The sequence below is a fragment of the Tauraco erythrolophus genome, chromosome 2, assembly GCF_009769465.1.
Source record: "Tauraco erythrolophus isolate bTauEry1 chromosome 2, bTauEry1.pri, whole genome shotgun sequence".
Lineage (NCBI taxonomy): Eukaryota > Metazoa > Chordata > Aves > Musophagiformes > Musophagidae > Tauraco > Tauraco erythrolophus.
The window spans coordinates 66,370,477-66,395,735 of NC_141466.1; the positions used below are offsets into that span (position 1 = coordinate 66,370,477).

The 25,259-nt window shown below is 39.4% G+C and overlaps 1 protein-coding gene across 2 annotated transcripts in view; it reads left to right on the plus strand.

Moving 5' to 3' along the window:
• RCAN2 (regulator of calcineurin 2) overlaps positions 1-25,259 on the plus strand; it is an 84,917-nt gene that overhangs the window by 28,828 nt on the left and 30,830 nt on the right. Inside the window, exon 1 of one of the 2 annotated variants that reach the window (XM_009986938.2) lies at positions 18,154-18,240. The exons of the other annotated variant lie outside the window; for it this stretch is intronic. Within the exon in view, the coding sequence (XP_009985240.1) occupies positions 18,154-18,240 (87 nt within the window). Of the gene's footprint in view, positions 1-18,153; positions 18,241-25,259 lie in introns of those variants that run through there. 2 annotated transcript variants of the gene reach the window in all.

Below are 25,259 nucleotides of genomic sequence, written 5' to 3' on the forward strand. Positions count from 1 at the left end.
GGACGGCTGGGCATCTGGCAATATTAAGGTGCAAGTCATCTGTGGCTTTTGGCTGGAGATATCCGCAGTCCAGTAAACTTGCAGAAGTCCTGTGGAACCAAAGCCACCACCTTCACGACTCTGTTGTTTTGCCTTAGGGACACCTGATTTGAAGGGTACAAGTTGAGCAATCCGAGTCTTTTCCGGTATTGTGACGGGGGGGTGGGCGTGGAAATCATCTGTTGGGGCAAAGGGTGGGGGACGCTCCGATGCTTTGTCTTGTCCGGAGGAGCATTCCCGCAAAAAATCACAAGGAGGACACTTGGGTTGGACATAATCTCGCAGGGAGGGGTAAAGCTTCTGTGCAGTCCCCACAACTTTCTCCATATCTGAGGACAGCAGGGGCACAACTGGTGCACTACCCGTGGTCAGTCCCCTTTCAGATAACTCATCATCCCCTTCAGAAACTTCACTTGCGGATTCATCAGAATCTGGCAATACTTTTTCCTTCCTTTCTACTGTCCATTTCTGCATTACATCATATACAGTTCCCCAAATACGTAGCAGACCGGTCAGGTTCTTTCGTCCAAATACTGTTTCACAGATTAGCTTATCCCCTAGCTGCTTCCACGCTTCTGAGCTAAAGGGGGTGTTGAGGTCGGTCAGGCATTCATGCTCTGCCGCCCAATCTAACAGCTCACAGAGAGCTTCATCACTTATTTTAGCCCCTGCAACTGTCATTGCAGGTTTGAGAATGGAAAACATCATGCTTTCTTTTGTGGAGCTTTGTCCCATCATTCTAATTTGCAGTTCATCCCTTGGAGCCCCATGTACGGAAGCACGTACCTTCAGATCTTAGTTGTGGCTGGATCACGTCAGGGTCACCAGTTGTCGCAGCTGGAAGGCTTCAGGTGGCTCCAAGCAGACCAATGTTCTAATGCAAAGGCTTTAGGTGCTACTCTAAGGAAGGCCCACACTCCTCCAAGGCTCAGGAGAAAATGCCTCACCCTCAGGAGTAAACGCCCTGCCTTAAATAGTCAGGAGTCACATGGTTTGCTAGATGGGTCAAGGCTATTGGTCACTTGACCATCCATCTCCCAGAGTGATTGGCTGAATGCTACAGCACCTGTTTCAAGGTGACTTTTCCAGTGTAATGAGCTACAGGTGTTTCTTAGTTAGCCTGCACAGGGAAAGAACTTTCACAGGATGCTGCAGCAGCCAAAAGGTTTCTCCACAGCTACTAAGGCCAGTACTGTGTAGTATCTTCGTTAATGACTTGGATGATGGGAGTGAGTACACCCTCAGCAAGTTTTGAAGACAATACAAAATCAAGAGGAATGGCTAACAGACCAAATGAGTGTGCTGCCATGAAGAGAGACCTCAACGGGCTGGAGAAATGGGCCAACAGGACCCTCATGAAGTTCAGCAAGGAGAAACACCAAGTCCTGCCCCTGGGGAGGAAAAGCCCCATGCACCAGACTATGTTGGGCACTGACTGGCTGGAGAGTGGCTTGGCAGAAATGGCCCTTAGGTCCTGGTGGGCATCAAGCTGAACATGAGCCAGCAGTGCTTGCTGGTGGTGAAGATCAAAGACATTCTGGGCAGTGTTCAGAAGAGTGGTGGCAGTAAGTTGAGCGACATGATCCTTTCCCTCTGCTCAGCCCTGATGAGACCCATGTGAGTGTTGTGATCTAGAACTAAAGTTCTGGGTTCCTCAGTACCACAGAGATAGACATACTGGGGAGAGTCCAGCAAAGGGGCTGTGAAGGTGATTCGGAGACTTGAGCATCTTGTAAGGAGGGGCTGAGAGAACTGGGACAGTTCGGCCTGGAGAAGAGAAGGCTTAGGGAGATTTTATCAGTGTGATGAAGCCAGACTCTTCTCGGTGGTGTTCAATGAAAAGAAAAGAAGTGGTGGGCACAAATTGAAGAAGAAAAAAATAATTTAAACATTAAAGATGTTTATAATAATAAAAAAAATTTATTGTAAGGTGGTCAAGTGCTAGCACAGCTTGCTTAGAGAGACTGTCGACTCTCAGTCTTTGGAAATACTCAAAACCTGACTGAACATGACCTGCTCTGGTTTGACCCTGCACAGAGCAGGGGGTTGAACTAAATGATCTCCAGACTTGCCTTCCAGCTGCAGCTGTTCCCTGATTCTTACTCGTCTTTCTCCTCTTATATCAAAAGTCACACTTAAGACTGTTCATATAAAGCATTCCTATGAAGCTCAGTGTGAAGGAGGATTTTCGTGGTAGATTCAGGAGTGTTGCTATGCTATTATCAGACTTCTGGTTCCTGTTTGCCCACCAAATTAATCATTGTAGACCAGTTAATTTAAAATGATCAATTACTTGTACTGGTTTAAAATCGTTTTATTGCACAAATTTGGCGCTTTTTGACCCAAATTAAAATCAGGTGCTCTGGAAGTAAAATAGCTTCCAGTATGTTCTTAGTTTAGGTTATCAATGAGCTCCTGTTGGACCTGAATTTGATGCTGTATTTCCACTTTACTGATGAGACATAACCTATTGTTGCTCTGCGCTTCGTTGTCTCTTTTGATAGGAAGCCTCTTCAAGTTGCCTTGGATCATTCCTTGTTTTCACCTGACTTCAGTCATCAGCACCAAAGCTGGAGCTGGTTCAGCTTCCCTTAAATCCAGCTGGCCTGTTTTAGTGGACACTTACGTGTGCTTTGCTGGCAATGTAAAAACTTGAATGACTGAAACCAAACTCCTGTTCCTTTTCTGACGTCTTTTTTGTTCTTTTATGCTGAATGTGTCACAATATCTTTGTCCTGATTCCAGGTGACAGAGCCAGACAATCCATCTAATTTTATCTATGCTCAGCAAACCTTCATCCTGAAGAACTTTTCTTTCCCTTTGCTACTATGGCTGGAGGAGTGCACTGGCCATAATCATCTCTTAGCTGAGCCGACCACATGCTTGGATTTCATGACTCCTACACTTTCTCTCATGCTATTTCATTATTCAAAACTGGTTAGTCTTCTTCCTTATGAGTCATTGTGACTATGATTCTGATGTCATTGTGACTATGATTCTGATGTACCTGCTGATGCAAAATAGTATGAAATAGGAGTACGCTCAGGCTTCCTTTTTTCTCTCTAGCACCAGCACTCTGTCCTATTCTTACCGTTATTTTACAGTTCCATTTCAAGTTTATCGCCACTGTTGCTTTGCACTTCTTCCCTCCCATACTGAACTTAAAACTCTTTCGATTACTCTTGTCTCTTTCCAACAGAATGCTAGTCTTGTCCTGTTAGCGTTCCTGCAGACATCTTGGAACTGGTTATTTTATGGCAAGTGTGTATTCTTTGCTATGCCATTGCCATCTTTTAGCTATTTCTTCTTTAAACTGTACTCATTATTGAACTGTGATGGTGAAGTGACACAATGATTTGTCTCTGTTTACCTGAAAGTATTCTGCTGCTGAAACCTAGGATTGCATTGCTTTATTTATTAATGTTATTACATTAATTTACCAGCCCTGCCAGTCTATGATAAACCTCTAGTCATGATCTCTCCCTGTCTTCCTGTGCTTTGAAGACATGTCTAACTTTAAGCCATTGGCAGTTTGTGAGTTCCTATCTGTTGTGTGGGTTGTCACTAATATGCCAGATAAAATTACTGCTAATAATCCATTTAAATAGAAGTGGCATTAATAGCCTTCCCTTGCTCTGGTACTTCCTCTGTTGGCACTGAAGGTACTACTGTCCTCTTCTACGCTTAGAAGTTCCTATACCAATCCTGTCTTCTTTGCATTAACAAAGAATTTGCTGTCCAGTACTGTATCAGAGGATTTATTATATTTGATCTCCATTTAATTATCTGAAATAAACTTTAGACAAAAATCTATTAAAGATTCTTTTTGAAAAGAGACTAGCTTTGAACTTTTGCTGCCTTTTTTTAGCATTTGAGTATATGGATTGCAATGATCTTTCAAAAATTCTTCCAAAAATCTCTTGAAGTTTTCTAGGCTTGTGCTTGCCTGCCACACTTCTACCTATATTTGAGATGACTGTGTTTATTCTTGTCCAGTCATATGGTTTTATGACTTGGTGACACAACCTCATACTGATCAACTTTGAGATTGACCTAACCCTCTGCCTTTGATTTGAGGTGAAAGTTTCAGATGTTTTTTATTAGAATTTGTAAATAACACACTAAAAGAACAAAGTTGATCTCAAATAGTGAGATCTCAAAAGCAATGTAAGAGACAAGATGAAGTGGTTAGAACACTTAACTCTGCAAAAACAGGATGCAGAGGCAACACAGGAGTCATTCAGCCATTTTCAGTGGCTTCCTGGGTTGCAGCAGATTATGTACAGTCATAAAAGGAGAAGGTCTGAGATAGAGGAAAGAAAGGAGTTTGGGTTTGGTTCTCTGTTATCTGCCATTTCGAAAACTGAAATCTCTCAGATCTGTTTCTGTTTTCATTTGAATTTAAAACTACATGATTTCAGATCACTTTTATTTATATAAGCTCTTCTACTGTGTTCTGTTAGTTAACAAATTCATGTTGAAAATAACAGCACCTCTAGCTTCCCATTCACCAAAGGAAATAATACTTCAATTCCAGACAAAGCAAATTCTGTAGAACTGAATTCTCTGTCAGTATTACATATAAAAAATTATAGTCAGAAATAGAAACTAAAAGAAAATATAATTATTCTGTGTTAGTTGCAGCATGCAACTATCCTGTGAATTACAAGATCACTGTTTGAGGATACTGATTTTGAAATGGTCGAAAAGATATTTCCTCATTCTTTTTCTGCATTTAATTTTACTTTAAAATAATTATTTATTTGCTCAACTTTTTCTCTAAAAGTAGTGCTAAAACTTGTTAACCTGTAATTCCTTTAATCCCTTCTTCATTTTAGGGGCAAAGGAACTATTTTTGATTTTGTACATTAAGCTTGCATAAATGTCTTATTCCAGAAATTTCTATAGTAATACATAAATCAATCAGTAAAAATAATTATTTGTTTTTCTTAATAAACTGAAAAATTTACTTAGCAAATTGAAATACAGCGGTTGTCGTAACTAGGAAACGGTTCAAAGGCATTAGTGGAAAAGTCAAAGTTGTGGGCTGTTTAAAATTTAAGTAACTTTCCCAGATCTTAAATTGACATTTAAACCCCACCCCCCCAAAAAAAAAAAAGAAACAAAAAAAATACCACACAACTCCAAACATGTTAATGTCTTGAAGATTCTTTGTGGCAGGTTTTTGTACTTTTTTTCCAGAAAAGCTTTTGTTATCTATGTGTTTTCGAAATAACCATGAGATATTTGCCCCATCCCTGGAAACACTCATGGTCAGCTTGGACAGGGTTCTGAGCGACCTGATCTCATTGAAGATGTCCCTGCTCACTGCGGGGAGGTTGGACTAGATGACCTTTAGAGGTCCCTTTCAACCTTTCTATCATTCTGATGTTTACTGGCTTTTGAACATTTATTTTAAGTTTTGTAGCTAGCCCAACATGTAAGTGGATCTTCTTGTAGAAACTTGTCTGTCATCCACTTTCTCTTTTGTTTCTTTACAGAAACAAAGCAGCAAGTCGAGACTATCTTTGTGGATGTCAGAATATGTATCTTTATGAACAAATGTCTCTTGGTCCCTGTTGGTTTATGTTGCTGCTAAAGGGGCACCAGTGTAAGACTGTGTGACTGTACCTTGCCCCAGTTTCATGACCACTGGTGCTTCCTGGCTCATAGCCAGATGGTAGAGTGATGGGACTGTCTTTCAGTGGTTAACAAGATGCTCTTTTAATCTTTTATGTGTGAATTTTTTATGCAATGGCTGTCACTACTGTGAATGTGATGCCTTGAAGACTTCAATAGCCTTCTCTTAGGACAGTCTAATATGGGGCAGACTGTCCTGCAACCATCTGCAAACTGATACAGGAATTGTTTCACTGGGGAATTCGTGCTTTTTAAAATCTACTTACTGTATATGGTCTGGTACATGTCCCTTCAGAGATTTGGCTGCATTCACTGGTGTATGTAAAATATTTTGTAAATAGCAACCAGACTTTACAATAATATTTTAAGATGCTAAAAGAACATCGACAGAACAGGAAATATATAACTCTTTTGGTTGCTCTGTCCAAAAGATAAGAAATTATTTTTTGTTCAAATTCTAATTCACTTATCTTCAAGGAATGCTTCTTGGCTCGTGACTGTCTTCAATTACTTCCTTGTGTCATAGAAACATAAACATGCTTGAGATACACACTGAGTAATTTACAGTGGGAATAAATATGTATTAGCTGCAGAGCATATCCTTTCCATGAGAAGCGGTTACTATGATCTGGTATCTTCCAATGTAGGAATACTTTTTAGCAGTCTTTTAAGAGCTAATTTAAAGAGTTGTGATCTTCCTTTGCTATGCACATTTTGGAGCATGAATTCTTCTTGTTCAAGTTGATGAAACCAGTGCCATGCAACAAAACAAAGTAGTTCTAAGTGATCCTTTGAGAGCAGGTGGTACAGAAGTCAAAAGTAGTTGCTTTGGGATTGAAGTTATGACTTTGTAGAATTTTTACTTAGCATTTTCTGAGATCTAGTGGTTTGGTGGTTTTTTTTTTTTTTATTCCTTTACAATTTGAATGTTTTAACACAGGTTTGTTTTTTTTTTTTAAAAAAAGAGAACAAGTCTTATGAGGAGCAGCTGAGGGAGCTGGGGTTGTTTAGCTGGAGAAAAGGAGGCTGAGGGGAGACCATATTGCTCTCTACGACTACCTGAAAGGAGGTTGTAGTGAGGTTAGCATTGGTCTCTTCTCCCAAGTAACAAGTGATAGGACGAGGAGAAATGGCCTCAAGCTGTGCCAGGGAGGTTTAGATTAGATATTAGGAAAGATTTCTTCGCTGAAAGGGTTGTCAGACTTCGGAAGAGACTGCCCAGCGAAGTGGTTGAGTCACCATCGCTGGAGGTATTTAAAAGACAGTGGATGTGGTGCTTAGGGACATGATTTAGTGGTGGACTTGGAGTGCTAGGTTCATGGTTGAACTCTATGATCTTCAAGGTCTCTTCCAACCTAAATAATTCTATGATTCTATAAATAGGTCTGTTAGGCTCTACAAATGATCTTTGACTGTTAAAGTCTGGCTGGGAGAGGGGGAAACTAAGTAGTCTTAAAAATGACATCTACAACAGTAAGTTCAAGCATGCTTATTTATGTAAATGTGGCTAGTAAATTGTTAGACTGGCCTGAATCTAGCTGTGCTAAGTAGTGTTTTCTCCCAGCAGTTCCTGGGCATGGTTAGAGCTCCACAGCAGTTGAGATATTCCCTATCCACAGGCCAAAGACATATCTCTCGTTTTGTAGTCGAACAGTACCAGCACAGACGCGGACTGTCATCTGTGCTGGTTGGTCTCAAAACTAAGCTTAGAGTATTTCTGGCAGGCTTAATTTACTGATGTTAACTGCAAGTACAGTTTAGGAATCAATCCTAGATGCAATGTGTAGTCACTTAATCTGAAATATTCAAAAAATCAACAAGCACATTTCCACAGTGAAGCAAGTTCATAAGCTGGGTTTGCCTAGATGTAAAGCAATCAGAAGACCATAAGAAGCTATAACATAAATTAAAATCTGAGGCTGAGAAAGTGTCTTGTTTCCAAGAAAACAAGAAATTTCATAGAAACAGTGTTTCTATTTTTTCAAGTTCATACAGGGACTCTTCATTAAAACTAAGTTACTTAAATGAAAAAAAGCTGAAACAAACAAAACCCAAAAGCTAAAGTGACAGCTGAACTGCTCTAGGTTAGTTGGAGCCAATATTTGGGTTCTCCCCCTCCTGCCTTTCAAAAAAGCTCTTAAAGTCATTGTTGTCTAGACTTTTCTTTATGATTGAGGCTTTACAAAGTGAGGTGGTGAGGAATAACATGTATCCCTGAGGTCTTGACAACTGACAGTTTGCATCTACCGTAGACTTTTTATGGCACATGCAGAACTGCTGCCTCAACTGCAAGAATGGCTGGTCCTGTTGCTTAAAAGTGGGAAAAATCTGCAGTGGTAGACATATAGAGAAAGCCTCTATTAGGCATTTCAGCTAAGAGCTCTAATTTGGCCAAAGTATCTAGTGCAGACAAGACTTCCCAGAGATCTGGATAAATTGAATAAGAAATACTTTTTTTTTTTTCCTGGAAGACTATCAAAACTAGAATGAGTTAGAATTTTGTATGGAAATATTTTTCTACTAGAGAATGTGTTGTTTTGTGTGATGGCACACGTTTGGATTCCTTGTTCGCAGCTCCATGTTTCAGAAGGAAGCTGATTGTTTAAATACAGATGAGTTGCCTTCAAACAAGATCTGTTTTCTGTCACTTAATTGTATTTTTTATGTATCTGCTAGTTAATTACTGTCAACTTAATATTGACAATGCATTGTAATGACCTTTTGTTAGAGAGTGTACCAATGTATAGAGTGACTAAATGATTTAGAACTGTATTAAATACCCATCTTCTGAAACCACTGTGCTGATACTTCATGTGTGAGATGACTGCATGGGAACTAGCTCTGTGGTTTTTTTTTTTTTTTTAATTTTATTTTTGTTAATATCTGTTTAGAGCTATGTCACTCTTTATAAAAAAAATACTGAAATATTGAGTAACCTGAGAGTGCAAAACAGAAGAATGGAAGACTGGTTCTGGTCCTTTCCTGGGCCGGGTCAATGGAAGACTGTTTCTCAAATTCTAGTTGAAAAACTTACATCTGGCTTTTAGGGAAAGGAAAAGGAGGAGACTAGATCTGATATCTCATATCTTCACATAAGATACAGGATCTTAAATGGCCATTGTAGTCTCTTTCTTTCTGTTTATGAAATCATGAAATCAACTTTCTGGAGAGGAACTCGGATAAAGCCATTTTATAAATACAGGTTCGCTAATATGTTAGAATTACTCAAATTTCTTTTTTTTTTTTTTCTGATTAGTTATATGCTCTAGGGGAAAAAAAACCACAAGTTCTGTAACAGATTTCAAATTTCGCTTCAAAGCTACTGGAAAAGCTTTATATCTGACTTTTGGGTCCCATATTGTCTAATCTCCATCTGTCCTTTGAACATAAAAAAAAAATTTAGAGATTTTATCAAAATGGAAGACAGTGTCTTTTGTCTGTAATGAAGACAAGAATGGATATTTGTATATGGTAAATTTTAAGTATCAACACTTTTTCTCTGCAGCTGGATCAGGGGATTAACAGGAGAAAAGACTGCCTGGTTTAAAGTGTTGCAGCAAAATAAACACCCGCTTGTTAATATCAGGATAAAATAGCAATTATGTAAGAAATATATTATTCATTGCATTGTTATTTGCTGTCTGACTGCATGCTGTTTGACAGTTTACTTTTTTTTTTTCTTTGAACTGGACTGCTTTTGCTGGCTTGGCAGTAAGCACTGTTTTCTCTCAGCACAGCCATTAAATCTCTCACCTGCGTGTCCTGTGCAGAGCTGCAGTTGAGAGATAAGGTTGGTGTGTCTCACAGCAGTGAGCATTGGTATTCCAGGCTCCTCTTTCAAGGGCATTTTGGTGTGATGAAGCGTCTCAAATGACAAGGAAAACATACAGGCATGTTAAATACCCTTGCTAGTCTGAGACAAGTAAGGATAAATGGAAATGATTTAAAAATACATTTTGAAACTGTTAACAGAGTTAATGGATAACTGTAAATCACATTTTTAGGCAGGAGTATTATAGGCCTATCCCAACCAGCATCATCCATTAAATAACGCCTAGTAACGGAAAGTGCCTATTCTGCCCAGCTTGCACTTAAAATCCAAATAAAATGTAAGGGCTCTGAGCCTTTCTGAATGTGTGTTCCTGCATGTTTTTCATCCAAGGTCACATAGGTAGTTCTGTCAAGAATTGAATCCATCTCTCCAGCATCTTGCTCCTGTGCCAGCCTATGAGCACCTCCATCTTCCCAGCGTGAACTGAGAAAGTGCCTGAGATTTCAGAGTTTCTTGCATCTCTCAAGAGCATTGGCCTGGCATCCTGTGTTTGTGGCAGTCTCTTACAGAATCCATGTATGATCTGGTTTTAATTCTGTTTTCAAGTACTGCAGGAGTAAATATATGTAAGTGCTTCACCTGTTTTGCTGTCTTTGGTCATTCTATCATTTTTATAAAATTAAAGATAACAAAAATCTACCGATTAGAAATTTACCAGGGAAACCTGTTTTACACATGCTCATTAACATTGCCTTACATCTCCACAGTAGGTAAATATCACTGTTCCTATCTTCCTGTTGAAGAAATTGAGGCATAGTGGTAGCATTATGTGTAGGAAGGAGTTCAAGATCAACACTTAAATTTAAATATCAGCTTATGTAGAAGTGCATATGCACTATATGTTGAAGTTTCTGTTGTAGTTGCTGGAAATGTAGTTAGCAATCAGTGGAGGTTAGAGAGCAATTCAGCCCATCCTAAGCTGCACATTAAGTGACTGGTCAACAAAATCCCACTCCAGAGTCTATTGAATATATTGAACAAGAAGTATTCAGTTTCCCAAATACAGGTGCTTAGTGCTAATATAAATATCTTAAAGAATCTCTCAGGGCTTCTGGCTGGTGGCTCAGAAGAGAAGGGTCTTCCAGATGTCCTTTATCATGTTTTGTCAACCTTGTGCATGTGTCTCAGATAGTTAGTGCAATATGAGATGCCTTAGGGTATCCATGCTGAAGCAGTGAAATTAAGTCCCAAATCTGTCGCCTGTAATGGCAATGTATATACCAGGATGTGGAGATCTATGTTTAGTTCTCTTAATTTAAAACTGAAACCTATGCAACTTATCTATGATACTGTGTAGATAGACTGCAAATAAATTTAGCTTACACTGCAGGGTTAGGATCCTCTTCTGTTATTAGGGATTCATGTTATGCATGTGCGTGTTATGCATTCTGTGGGTGGTCATCTGTTCACTGAGTGAATCAAGGACGTCCTGACTTCTGAACTGCAGCAGCTCATTTCATGAGAGAGAGGGTTCTGCAGTCTGGAACTATAACAGTTCTTACCTTGTATGAATCTGGCACAGAGAAGGAATTGTAACCATTTCCAGTAGGCAAAAGACACATGCACTGATTTCCACCCCCTCACACCTCCCTGCGTATACTTGGGAGCTGAGGACTATGAATGATGCTGCCAGATTAAAAGTAATTGAACAATTCTGACTCAGAGTTGTAACTTGTATGTAGCTAAATCAGACAGCAAACCGATGGTGGCTAAATGACATAGTTGTTGATTCAGTTACTGAAGTATTCTCACGTTATCATATGTGGGTCTTTGAGTTGCTTGAAATTATCTTTAATAAAGGAGGGAGAAATCCTTCGTAATGTTTATGATTTGGTTTATTTTCTGACTCATGGACCTTCAGATTCTGACATCTGTAAGTGTGACTAATAGAAAGTTATTACCTATAGAAAAGCAAAATATCACTTATAATAGAGAAAAGTTACCTTCCCAAAAATCAAGGCCAGGCAAGGCATGGTTCAGCTAGGGATTTTGCAAGCTCTAGAGTTTCTGCATGTGTGAGGAACTTACAGATTTAGGGTTATTCCACATTTAATTAAACTTCTGTTTTCTTTTTTTCTCTGGCCAAAATTCTGTCTTTAAAAAATCTTCAAACCATAGGAATGATTATTTGTTATGAGGAGGGGTGAATCAGTCCTTTTTTGGCAATTTAAAATTTGTAGAAGCCTTAGCTTGGTGATCAAAATCAGTGGTTTTGTAGTTGTTGGATAGTTCATTGCTCCTTATTTATTGTAAATACCAGTTAAATTTTCTATCTAAAAGATACTTTTATTGATGTATAATTAACCTATTTATCATCTTTGGAGGGCCAAAGATGCTCTGTTTTATATCTTCGATATTGCTGTGTTCCACAGCCTCTGAAAATTCATGAAGTTTTGATAGTAATTTGGAACCTGTGAAACAGTAAGTCGTTGCAAATAAGCTTTCTCTGGCTTAGCACATTCTTGTTTCAGCTGTTGACTCTGTTCTTGGAGGAGTTTGCTAATGGATGTTAATGGAATCTCAGACTTTTTCTTGTATTACAAGGGGTGTGTATATATATATATCAAGAGCTGAAATCTTCACAACATAGTTAAAAGGGGCATAAGTTAACAGAGTAACGTTTGATGGCCATTCTGTTTAGGAATTAAGAGTGGGAATATTATTTCCAAGTAACGGTGAATTCATCTAGCATGGTGATGCTAGCTCATAGCATCGGGTAGTGTATTTTATCTCATTGGCTTTCACATCTCCCTTAACTTCAGACATCTCTTTCTGATTGGTGTCCCAAAAGTGCCAGCCTTTCACTCTTCAATGTATACACAGCGTAAACTGCAGCGTAGCTCAAGATGAGGAAAACTCCTCCCCTTAGTTCCCTGTTCTTGGCCCAGATTCCCCTGGTCTGATGTGTTGCCCGTGTGTTCCTCTGGCTGGATTTATCTGTTACTTCTATCCTTTTCAGGGTAATCTACTTTAGTATGAGTAAATGCTTGCTATCATAAGAAAAAAAAATAATTATGCATGTTCTTTTTTTCTTCTATGGCTGAACTGAACCCTACTCAGTCTTCAGTGTTCCACTTTTGTGTAACGGCTTTGTGAAAGACCTCTTTGAAGGAGGTAACTTTGCTCCTGAAGAATGTATCTAGTTGGCCTTTCTTATCTTCTACTGCAGAAAGAGAAACTGGAAGAACTGTCTTTTTTTCTGAGCTTTTTTTCAGGGCTGTCTCCTATGTTACTAAATTTTTATGGGTTTTTAAAAGCATTTATATTTTATAATTCTGTTAAAAAGATAGGATTATATTTGCAAAAGTATATTCCTAGCTACAGGTATATAAGGGAGTTTAGTTTAAATACTTTTGACTTGCGTAGTAGACTGAATGAGATCGGTAAAGATGCACATCATTAAAAACATTTGAGACAGACATAATGTGAATCTATTTATGGTGTTCCATTCAAGTGTCAAAGGGTTATTGATGCAGGCTTTCTTTTTATTGTTCTGGATTTGTACAGCGCCTTAAACAATATAGTTTGCACCTGCAAGCAGAGCTGCTACAGAAATAATCCCTCTGTTACTAGTAATTATGAGCACAAGCTTCATCCAGTGAGCAAAAAATGTCACACTTGCTTCTGAATTATTGCTGTTGTTATTGGTTACAACGTGGCTGATGTTACTGTGAGGTCCAGACACAGTGAAGTTGCCCTAAGGCTAAATCAGTAGCAGTTCGCTTACAAAAGAAGGGGTCAAGATTTTTTAATGACTTGGCAGTTGAGCTTGAAAAGTCTTAAATCTGTGGCATTATTTATACATATCAAGCTGAGACATAGCTATAAGTATGGTAACACTGCAGAAAAACAAAAGCTCCATGCACAGGAGTAAAGGTTGCAGACCGGGACTGCGTTATCCCAGGCACTGTACAAATCCAGAACACAAGATTGTCCCTGGCTGGAACAACATGACTTATTTTCCTTCTGATTTTAGAAACGTTTTGTCTCTTTGAAGGGGATTGCTGATTCAAGTAGATGACATGATCATCAAGTGTTGATGATCAGAGTCTAGTGATGCTATGGGATTCCTTTGGTTCTTGTGAAGGAACAACACCACCCGGAGTTAACGTTTAATCAGTATTATTCTGAGTTCTAGAACCTGTCTGATGGCTGCATGCACAACTGTAAAAAGTGGTATTTCTGTACTCAACCTAGATATACAAATGGGTCTTAATTGCTCTTAAATTCACTTCCCTGAAATATTCACACAGTGGATAGTGCCCATTTCATTCCATACACAATTGTTACTATGGACAAAACCCGAAACGATTTGAGAAACTTCTGAGTGACTGTTCAAAACTTTGTACTTTCTCTCCATTCTCAGAATTAGTGGTTGTGGCTTTAAGCCCGATGTAAAATTGGTAGGAGACAGCAATATACTTTTGGATGCACTTAGGTTGTTTTCTTCTGAAATGGTCTTCCACCTTCTGTGCTGTGGCTCACATAACAGAGCCCTCTGCATGTGGGTTCCCTTCAGATGAACCTAAACCAGAGGATGCCTCCAGGACTGCCTCTGCTGTGCTGCTGCTGGGTACCAGTCCACAGAGCACACTGGAGCTAGCCTAAAATAATCCCTCTTGAAATAGGTATACTGTTGATGTCGGGGCCTCAGCACCAGCTATTTTACTTGAAAAAAAAAAAAAAATCTGCTTGTATTGCTATTAATATTCCATATATTGTCTAGCCTGTAACTTTCAGGTGAAGTTTTAAGGTATATATATACGTGGTCCACAAATCCTCTGGCTCAGCACTTGTGCCAACAAGAGAGCAGCTTTCCTGGGCGCGTGTTAGTAAAAGCTGTGATTAGTAGCAGAAAAGAAACATGCTGAAAGAGCAGGTTCTTCGAGCATGCTGAGGTGCGTCTGTGTCTACATCTATTTCTGTTTATTAAATATGATACTTTAAAATATGCATGAAATATGACTTTATTTTTTGGAGGGAGTTTGCTGAGTTGAATTTAGCAAGAGCATCTAGAGCCACAGTTAATGTCTTGAAAGAAATTGAAAGAATCTAAATTTGATTGAAAAACAAGTCTCCTGATCTGGAGAAAGCAGTCAATATTAATCAATTTTAAATTATCTGATAATAATTTTTTTTATTTACAATTCCTTATAGTCTCATCTAATGTCGAGTGCCCTGAAAAAAAAAATCTCACAAGGATTATGCCTTGATTTCAAATGAGAAGTGAGTAGTAACAAATAGAATATGACGTGTGGTGAAAGACGCAAGTTGAAGTGCTCAAACGCTCTGTAGAGTTCACCCGTTAGGTAATCTTTGTTTTTGAGAAGCAAAACCAAGTAGGTTGTCTCTGTAAAGTGCTCACTAAAATACTCTAGTGAGCTGGAGTGGTTTTTAAGGGGAAAAAATAGGTTATGCTTAGGAATAGGCAAGAAGAAACAAGAAATGAAAGTAATTGTGATCTCAGTAAGGTTTCCTTCCTCAGATGGAGGGGGAAAATTGCAATGAGTCTGTTTTGAAAGGAGATCAACAGTAGAAGTGCAAGAATAAAGTGGTCAGTTTGCACACCATGTACCAGTTTTCATAAGAAAATTGAGGAGATGGGGTATTGAAATTGATAGGTGACAGTTATAAAACAAAACAAAATAAATTATTACGAAACTATCTAGTGTAGCTCTGTATTGTAAGATACACTTCCGTCACTGCTGTGAAACCACACTCAGGCTAGGCATCACTTTCACTTCAGATGCCTTTCTAGACCTTAGGGATCAGCTTTGTCTAATTCTTGATCTTTTCCTTTTTCAAATGTTTGTTATGGGTTTTTTTGTCCTGTTGGTCCATACTGCTAAAACTTTCATTAGGCTCAGATATATGTGGCTCGTCTCTGCTTTCAGTGTTTCCTTCCAGCTCTTTGATAACCACTTACTAACTTGTCGGTTTTCTCATGACATGATTTTTCTTTTGCTGCCTGCTTAGAACTTCAATCAGGTGTCTTTATGGCTTTTTTTCTGTGATACCACATATATATAATACTCAAATATATGAATAAAAGTTCCTCTAAACATGCACAAAAATGTTAACTTCAAATTCTTTCTAAAAAGTCTTTTCCTATGGTTTACAAAAAATTTGACAGGGATTCAATGACTGGTGCACAAAATAATCAATTACCTTGATAAACCATATTGCAACCCAGAAAGCCAACCGTATCCTGGGCTGCATCCAAAGCAGCGTGGGCATCAGGTTGAGGGAGGTGATTCTGCCCCTCTACTCTGCTCTCGTGAGACCCCAACTGGAATACTGCATTCAGTTCTGGAGTCCCCAGCACAAGAAGGACATGGAGCAGCTGGAGCGAGTCCAGAGGAGGGCCACGAAGATGATCCGAGGGCTGGAGCACCTCAGCTGTGAAGACAGGCTGAGAGAGTTGGGGCTGTTCAGCCTGGAGAAGAGAAGGCTCCGGGGTGATCTTATTGCAGCCTTCCAGTACTTAAAGGGGGCCTACAGGAAAGCTGCAGAGGGGCTTTTGACAAGGGCATGTAGTGATAGGAAAAGGGGCAATGGCTTTAAACTGAAAGAGGGGAGATTTAGATTAGATATAAGGAAGAGATTCTTTACATTGAGAGTGGTGACGCACTGGAACAGGTTGCCTAGAGATGTTGTGGACACCCCATCCCTGGAAGTGTTCAAGGCCAGATTGGATGAGGGTTTGAGCAACCTGGTGTAATGAAAGGTGTACCTGTCCATAGCAGCGGGGTTGGAAGTAGATGATCTTTGAGGTCCCTTCCAACCCAAACCATTCTATGATTCATTTGCTGCCAGCCATTTCTGTTGATTGGTATAGTCTTGGTTTGTAATATCTTTAGTGCTGGGATATGTTTCTGTCCTGGTTCTGGATCTTAGTTTGTGGTTACTGCTGAGAGGTCTACTACAAATGCAAGTTAAAAAGTAGGCAAATAATTTAATAGTACTTGGAAAAGAATGTTCTGATAAGAGATCTCAGCTTTTCTGTAGCAGCATCTAACCTCACTGCCAGCTCGCAGGGGTAAAGAATGGATTTCTCAGCGGAGGTTATTGTGTCATCGGCTAACCTGGAATTCCCTGCGCTCACCAAATTTATGGTGCTGGTGAAAGAGTAAGGCAGGAAGCTGGGTGGCTTGAGTCTAATCTGAAACTGCTTCTGCTTTTAGGTTTCCGAATGCACAGTTTTGGTGCAAAGAACTTTACGTATTTTCGCCAGATGTCTTAGTTTTGAATCCTATTAAGGGTATGGTAGTCTGCAGCCCAAACTGACCGTGGTTCAGTATACGTGTCGGAGCGGGTTTTGGACAACCTGGTTTAAATACCAGTAGCAAACTATGTGCAGTATCACAAAATGTGATACAAGCTGCAATATCTGTCAAAGGAGCAGACTTAAGTGGAACAGGCTCTTACATTGAGCTATGTGCTGCTGCTAGGTTTATATCAATAGTTAAATATTTTAATTCTGCCTCTTAATCTCACTTACCCATAAATGTAATCTCTAGGCCTGCAACAATGAAAAGTAATTTATGGATCACAGGAATGAAACATTAGAGGAAAAATAATGGTGCCAAGTCTGGGATAAAGATCAAATTTAGAAGTCCCAAATTTGCAGATTATTTTATTTCCATCATTAAAAAATAAACTTGCAAAGAATAAACAGACCACAGGGTCGACAGTTCTAAGCCATCTTCACTTTACTTAAATCTATTTCTTTCAGTTGAATACTGTTACATTTGTGAAGGAGTAACCCTAAGGACAGATGGTATAAAGGTTGGCTAGTGTGAAGTCTGAATTTCAGGGGAAATTTTCGTGTTCTCTTTGAAGGGGTATTGACTTCCAAATCACACACAGGCACGCCTCTGATCTTTCTGAAGATGAGTCATAGTGCAACTTGTATGTCTAAGTACTAGGATCGAATTTGCAGTATGTTGATCTCCTGATGATGGGACTTAGATGTTCACTAATCTTATCTGTGAGGTTATACAGCGTGCTTTATTAAAAAAGAAGACTTAAGGCAGCTGCTAAAAGCAGAATGCTGAGGTTTTTGTTAAGGTTCTTTTTGTTCACTAGTGCTCTGCCGTAGATTTTGAAGTATAATAAAGTAACGAACATTACCTTGAGCTTAGTGGCTTTAAATGCTGGGTTAATTTACGCTCAGAGCAGAGCTTTCAGCGTCAGGCGATCTTTTTTGCCAACATAAGCACTCAGCTGAAACAACAGCTATGACTCAGTTGCCAGTGAACGCTGCTTGAATTGATTTAGTCCGAGTTCAGATTTAGCACATAATCATGTTCAATTTGATCCACTGTGCTGCCTAGAGATAAAAGCGTTGAAAAAATAGATTTAGCTTATGTCAGTCTTTGTGGTGATGTCATTGCCATGAGAGATGGAGCAGCGCTGTTACTATGCTGTGCCTGCTCAGTTGGTGGGTGTACAGGGGAAAGGCACGGAGCAACTCGGTTAAGTGCAAAGAGCTCGTGTCAGAAGCTTGCAGTTATTGTCAGCATTGAAACAGAATTTTGGACTGTTCAGTTGCAATACTGAATTGAAGATTTTTTTATTTTTCCTTTTCTTCCAATCATTTGTTACTCTGAGGTTGCCTAACTCTGTGTACAAAAGGGGGGATGCCAGCCCGGAGCATGGACTGTGATGTCTCCACTCTGGTTGCCTGTGGGGTTGACGTGGAGATTTTTGCCAACCAAGAGGTTAAGGTATGCACCTACAATTCTTTTGTTACAAATGCTTCTTAGAAAAGCCTTTGGGAGCAATAGGCATTTCTGCGTGGCAATTCAGAATAAGGAGGCAGATGAGATTCTGCTGCAGTAGTAAAAGACAGGCAGTTAAAAAAATCTGTTAATTAGGGGAGAGAAATATGGGAGAGAAATGTGTCTGCTTTTTACTGTGTTTCAATAAGCTGAAAGAATAGGCTGGTGTTTACTCTTTAATGATATAAGAAATAGGTTATATAACTGACATCTGTGCATAGTCATGTTTCATATTCATAACGAATCATTGTTAATTTTGTCAAGATATTTTTAGTCCAATGTCACTTTTTAGATCAACCTTACTGTAAATGTTATTTATCAATGTTGATAATCTTATTTTTACACAGTGGAACAGTAGCTGTTTCTTTTCTTCAGAACCAAATCATACATCCAAGTATAATTTTTTTTGTGAAGGGTTAAAAGTTTGTAGCAAGTAATTTGGTGCATCTGCAATATAACAGAATACAAAAAGTTGTGCATCTTGCATATAATATGAATACCTCAAAAACAATGCTTAAATCAAAGGCTTGGTATGTTGGGCTCATAGTTTCTTAATTAGACGACTGCTGTAGAAACATCATTGTGTGTAATTGCTTACTGTTGGAATCAATTATCTTTTTCATTTATTCTCATATTACTGCAAGAAAATCACTGCAAATTAAGTTTGAAAGAGGAATTTTAAGTATGCTTTTCACAGATCATCTGAAAGCTCATAGGCGTAATATAGTGATATTCAGCAGTTTATTTAAAGGACAAAGACACAGACAACACTAGTTTCTAATCTGCTCTGTTCTTAAAAGAATGGAACGGGGAAAAAAGAATTTACAAATTGGAGGTCGAATTTTGAACCCCTGTTCTGTTTAATTCAGAGCCAAACATTAAAGCCAGTGGAAATATCTGGAAATGAAGCCACTTTTGTGTACAGGAGGTTATTATGATTTTTATTTCCTTGTTAGTTTGTTACCAGGTGATATCATGTATACTTTGTACAGCTGCTTTTGGGTTGCCAGCAAGAGATTCTTTTTATTTTAAGAAGTTTTTTTCTGAACAGTTTAATACTGGATTTAGAGATGAAATGGGGAATAATTCAGAGGAATTGTTCAGGTGAGCAGTCTTGCCTGCATTGGGACATGTTTCCTGTAGTGTTTTGAACCAGTAAAGTATTCATTTGCATGTTTTTTTTTTCCTCTTCTTTTTTACTTAAAAGCATATTTTTTAAAACTTTAGAAGATACAGTTGCATTGATATGGACTTGTATCTGAAGCAACTGTCTTTTATTGTCTGGTTCACATTCAATATAACACTATTCTATGATTCTATGCAAGAAATTAAAGTTGTAGCGATCTTCTCGTGTCCTTATTCACATGGCAGTAGCAATGAAAAAGCAAAATTTTACCTTCCATAAAATCAGCAGGAAGCTTTCCTTTGACTTTGGTAAGACTTAGATTAGCCTGGTTTAAGCTGCAGCATCAGGAAAGTGTGGCCCAGGAACATGGTACAAAGGAGAACAAAAGAGACACAGAGATATTACAGGAATTGTAATCCCTTTCCCATTACTTGGACTTTCTGTACTTTGTTTGCTTTGGTTAAAATGGCCTTCTTTTTTTTTATTATTTCTTCTTTTTTCCGATGCCTGAATTAAAATGTTGAATGCAAAGACTTTGGTTATATTTACAATGGAGACTGCACTGCAGACTGCACTGCAGCTTAAAACCGGTAATTCTGCTTTGAAGTTGTCTGGCTTAGATGCTAGAAACAGTCTGTCCTCAGTGACCCACAGCTCACTGCAGACTAATTTTCACTTAGTTGTCAACAAACTCGGTTCTCGGAGGCTGTGTGCAGTGCTGCCGCAGCCGGGCTGCTTCCAGTGCTCCAGCCTCGACAGCTCTGAGCTCATCCTCAGTCCTTCTCTACACCGCAGGCTACAGGGTGGGCATCCTCACTGTGAAAGTTTCAGTGCTACTGATGTTTTAAGGATGGAGAGACCTACTGCTCTTTGCTCACTCCCAGGGGAATTGCAGAGAAAAAAATAAAAGGGATTTTGTCTGCAAAAAGGGTTCACTTCAAGGTGTTGGGTTTTGGGTTTTTTTGACAGTATGGTCACAGTAATCATAAAAATGTTTATGATGACTTTCATAGGATGACAGGGACATCAAGCTTTAAGGTTAAAAAGGAAGGAGGCTGTTTCTGAGAAGAGATGGGTGCGGAAAGTTGAAGTAAAAGAGCGAAAGCAAGCACAGAAATCCTGCTTTCTGTCCCTCCGCTGGTCTCTCGTGTGCACTCCTCTGCCCAGCCCTTCTGCAGGTCAACTGGAAGGCACAAGTAGTATTGAAAACTAAAGCCTAGGCTATTGTCCTTTCAGTTTTCTTTGGCTATAGGGCTTTTCATGTAGGGGAAAGTTGGCTGGTTGGTTTGTTTTTTTTGTAAGGAGCCTTCTGGCTGTGTGAAGGGAATGTTCCTTCAATGGTAGAACAGATATATTAATAATTTCATGATACATATAGTGCTCGATAAGATTTGTTAAAATGAGCTATTAGTCCTGTAGAAGTAGTTCTCTAATGTCAGCAAGGATTGTGTTTTCAGTTTTAGGGTATGCTTGCAGCATAGCTCACTTTAGTCCAATTTAAGGTTAGAACTGAAGTGAGGCATTGGAGAAGGATGCCGGCTGTACTGAGCCATCATCATCCTGCATGCAGCATGTGTGTCGGATGCTCCTGGGAGGCTGACTGCAGCAGGATGGACAGGAGCTGTCCTGTTTGCCAGGCCTGCAGTGGAAGAGCATGGTATGTGTCTGGGCTGTAGAGCAGGAGCTCTCGCAGCAGGTGGCAAAGATGCCTCCTGAAGTTGTCGCTCCTCCAGAGCCACGGCCCTTCAGTGCTGGGGAGCCCTCGCAGAGAGAGGCAAAGGCTGCTGCTGGGCACAGGGCTTGGGGTGGAGTGAGCTGCTTGACTTATTGCTACTTTTCCACCTATGGAAGTGACCTTATTCTGTAGGCATTATGCTCTTAGCATCTGGCATACAGGCTCGGAAATACTTTTTTTGCATTTGGCCTCTGGAGCAGGAGAATGATTACTTAGTACTGAAGGCAAAGCTTTTTGGAGTGGCTCATCTTTTCAACAAACAGAGGATTGTATGAAACAGAAGCTGCCCTGAAACTGGCAGCTGGCCCACAGCACTGACACCCTTGGTTTACCATCCATGAACCCATCCAACAAGCCTTTCAGCTTTCATCAGCTGCTGCTTTACAATCCAAAAATTGGGTCAGGCTAATCAACATGCTACTAACTGTACAGCGCCTGTATATCAGGAACTAGTAAAGTTGAGGAGGCAACCGTAGAAATCACAAAGCGCAGTTCTGCTTTGAAGTTCACCTGGATAATTAAAATTCTTCTTTCAGTGCATCTAGATGATAATTTATGTAATGATGTTTGTTACCTAATCAATTAGCTAATGAATATCTTGTTTATTTCTAATAGAGATATTCCAGACATCACTGAAACAGTGGAAGAGAATTTAAACTCATGCTTCTTACTCTAAGAAAGATATTCTTGTATTAGTAATTCTTCATGTTCTCTTTTCAGTTAAGTTCACGCACACCATTCCGCTGGGCAGCAAGTTATGATTGGGACCACGAGGCACTACTGTAACAGAGAAGAAATACTAATGATCCAGGCTGATTGAATTTGTGTCTGAAGACAGTAATGTAAATTCACGTGGGTAGGACCATTATCTTAATGCGAGGGGAAAAAACAATGTGGACATGAGCCAGGCAGTGAAGGGAAATAGTAGAAATAGTTTCACTGTTTTGACCATATTGCTTTAGAGGATTAATTCCTATTGGAGCAGGATCTCTGTCACTCTGTAAACTCATTATTCGGTTCAAACGCTCCAGTGAGCACACTGCTAATTGTTGTTTGGGACGGATGGTTTGGAGATCAGTCATTGTCCTACAGTTGCCTTTGAGAGGTTTAGCAGTCTAACATCATGTCTAAACTTCTGGGGCCTAGACGGCGAAAGCATACTAGGTTCTTGTACCTTTTGCTCTCTGCTTCAATTCTCCATTTGTAAGTGTCTCATTCACAGAGATGTTCTGAGGTTTGATGTTTAAGTGCTCTAAGATTAGAGTCAAGTGAAGAAAGCTGTAGAAAAAGGAAGGAGCACTGCTGCTCCTCTGGAGCCTGCCAGCTTCCTGATGGCAGAAATCATGACTTAGTGAGAGAGTTTCACTGTTTCTTTTTTGAAATTCTCCTCCTTAGTCACTTGAGGTTGATTTGTGGGAAGAGACTGTTGCGCAGTCAGAAGACTGAGGCTATAATGAGGAAACCAAACACCAGCATGACTACCAAAAATACCCTGATGACTTCAAAGAACTGCCTTATAACTTCTTCTGTTGGTATTTTCTGTACCTGATAGTTCTTTCTACTTGCAAATAATGTTGCGTCTGTGAAATCTTCAAGATCCAATAGTTCTGCTTGAGAAAGTATCTTTTGATCTCTGGTTACTGCCTGTCTTCATCTAGAGTAACAAAGAGGAAGAATGAAAACACTTAGCTTTCCTGCTCATTTACTCTGTGTATTAACACTGTTAAAGTAGGTCTGTTTGGTTTAGAGAGAAAAGTGCAACTTCTTTTTCTACAGTGTTCAAAAAGCTGTAATATTGATATTACTGATGTAAAATAAGGGAATTAAAGATAAAAGATTTCATCTTTTTTTAAAGAGGTTTGTACTCTCTCGATTTTTTCCTGTAAAGCACTAGTTGCTATGTTGTAAATATGAAAAAATTTCAAAAGCAACAGAAATATTTAGTACCTAAATAAGCAGGTACATGTCCAGAGAGATACTTCCTGCTTTTAATTTAATGGTAGCCCTCTTCTGTCTGTTCTTCAAAACATCCCAGAAGCTGTAGTGCTGTTTCCAGCACATTGACCCTGCTGCATGGCCTCAGTGTCAGCGCTGAGAGACTAAGCCAGCAAACCTGAGGCTCATGCACCCAGTGCTGCTGCAGACTGAGGCACCACTGCAGGTAACCTGTGTTACAGAAATAGTTGAGGCTTTGCCTCTGTCCTAACAGCCGTTGTGTGAAGGCAGTTGAACCCTTAAGAAGTTTCCAAAGAAACAATGATACAATGGTAAGACTTCGAAGTGTTGTGATGTGCCCCTTAGGCTTACCATCAATTATTTGTATTTGCTTTTTGCTTGACTCATGTTGTCACACTGGAGGTCAGTGGCAGCTGCAGGTGCTTATGCACCTGTGAACATGACATGCTTTCTGCTTATCATTCTTCACTCTTTTAATATTAGCAGAATGAACAGCAGAACAAATCCAAGGCTTTTGTGTTCTTTGTGATCCTCCTTTCTGTCAGAATTGACATAAAAGTATTTGTTTTTCACAAGGATAATTAGACTATGTGAGCAATTTGTGGTCAAAAGAAAATAAATAACAGCTAGAATGTATTGCTAGAAGGTACAGAATTAATCCACGGCAGGTAATGAAGTAAGATGAACCTTGCAATTATACTGATAAATGGCCTGGCCTATGTGAAGAACAATGAAGAGATGAGGATTTTCTTTAGCAGATTCGAGGCACTGGCACAGGTTGCCCAGAGAAGTTGTGTCTGCCCCATCCCTGTAAGTGTTCAAGGCCAGGTTGGATGAGGCTTTGAGCAGCCTGGTGTAGTGGACGGTGTCCCCCCTCCATGGCAGGGGGGTTGGAACTAGGTGATCTTGAAGGTCCCCTTCCAACCCAAACCATTCTATGATTCTACGATTTGAAGAATTAACCAGTACAGCTATAGATTCAGCTACTTTTAATACAGATGCAACTGAGATACTGATTTTTCATTAGTTACTTTGCTTAGAATTCCCAGAAGAACCTGGAGAGCTGAAGTACCCAAATTCTTTCTGTTTTTCTCCAAAATTTTTTTCAAGGGCATGTTTTCAGGTCTATAGTGATCTAGTCTCATTCTTCTCTGAAGGTACTGTATATATGCAGTGTTTTTTCTCAAGCATTACTGATACCGTTTCTTAGCATGATCTAAGTTTTGATATTGAGAGAAGTTGCAGGTTTTGAGGCAGAGGTCTTCACCAATCTTCTTGTGTGTATCTCTTTAATATTTTTTTTTCCATACAGATTAATGGATATGCTTTATGGTTATATAGCTCTTCCCTTAATATATTCTAGCGGTGATTCTACCAAAGGCTTAAATAATCTACTTAGTTTTGATCATTCCTGTGCTGAACAGTGTATTTGCTTTGGAAGGTATTATCTAATCATATGCTAGAATGCAAACAACCATGACTGTGGTCTCAAGCAGTGAATTCTTCCTTGGCCAAGAGATGCTGAACTAGAAGAGTACCACAGTTTATCAAATATGGAAGCTGCCAAGGTCCAGAAACTGTCCAAGCTAAGCCTCTAGTCAGTGCTCAGTTGCTGCAGGAGTTTGTGTTTTCCATCCACATGTTTATTTTCCTGAAAATATCTGCCATTCATATGGCTAAGTGTCAAACACCTTCTCCTTCTAAATGCTAACAGAATTAAAATTTCCCCATGGGAGACTTCTGAGACTCACTCCTTGAAGTAACTGTACCTATTGACTTCCTAGTGTTGAGTCTTGATTCTTTGGTTTGATGTAGATCATACAGATGAGTCTCGATTGCTGCTAGCTTGAGGCATGACAGCTTAGTTGCCTTCTACAGTAACTGTAGTGTAGGATATTATAATTGTTTTTTTTTTTTTCTGGCCAAATTGTAAACCTCTTCCCTTTTTCTCATTGATAATGCTTCTCAATCAATGCACATGCAGCCATCAAGTTTGGCTCCAGCCTATGCTTTCCATCGAGAATTCAGGTTGATTTCTGCTTTGTTCATGTTAATTCCTAAAAGCACAGATAATCTTCTCACAACATCAATGTTCTCGTGATGCATTTAACTGCCCCTATTTGGAATTTCTGTTGATGCTGAATCAAG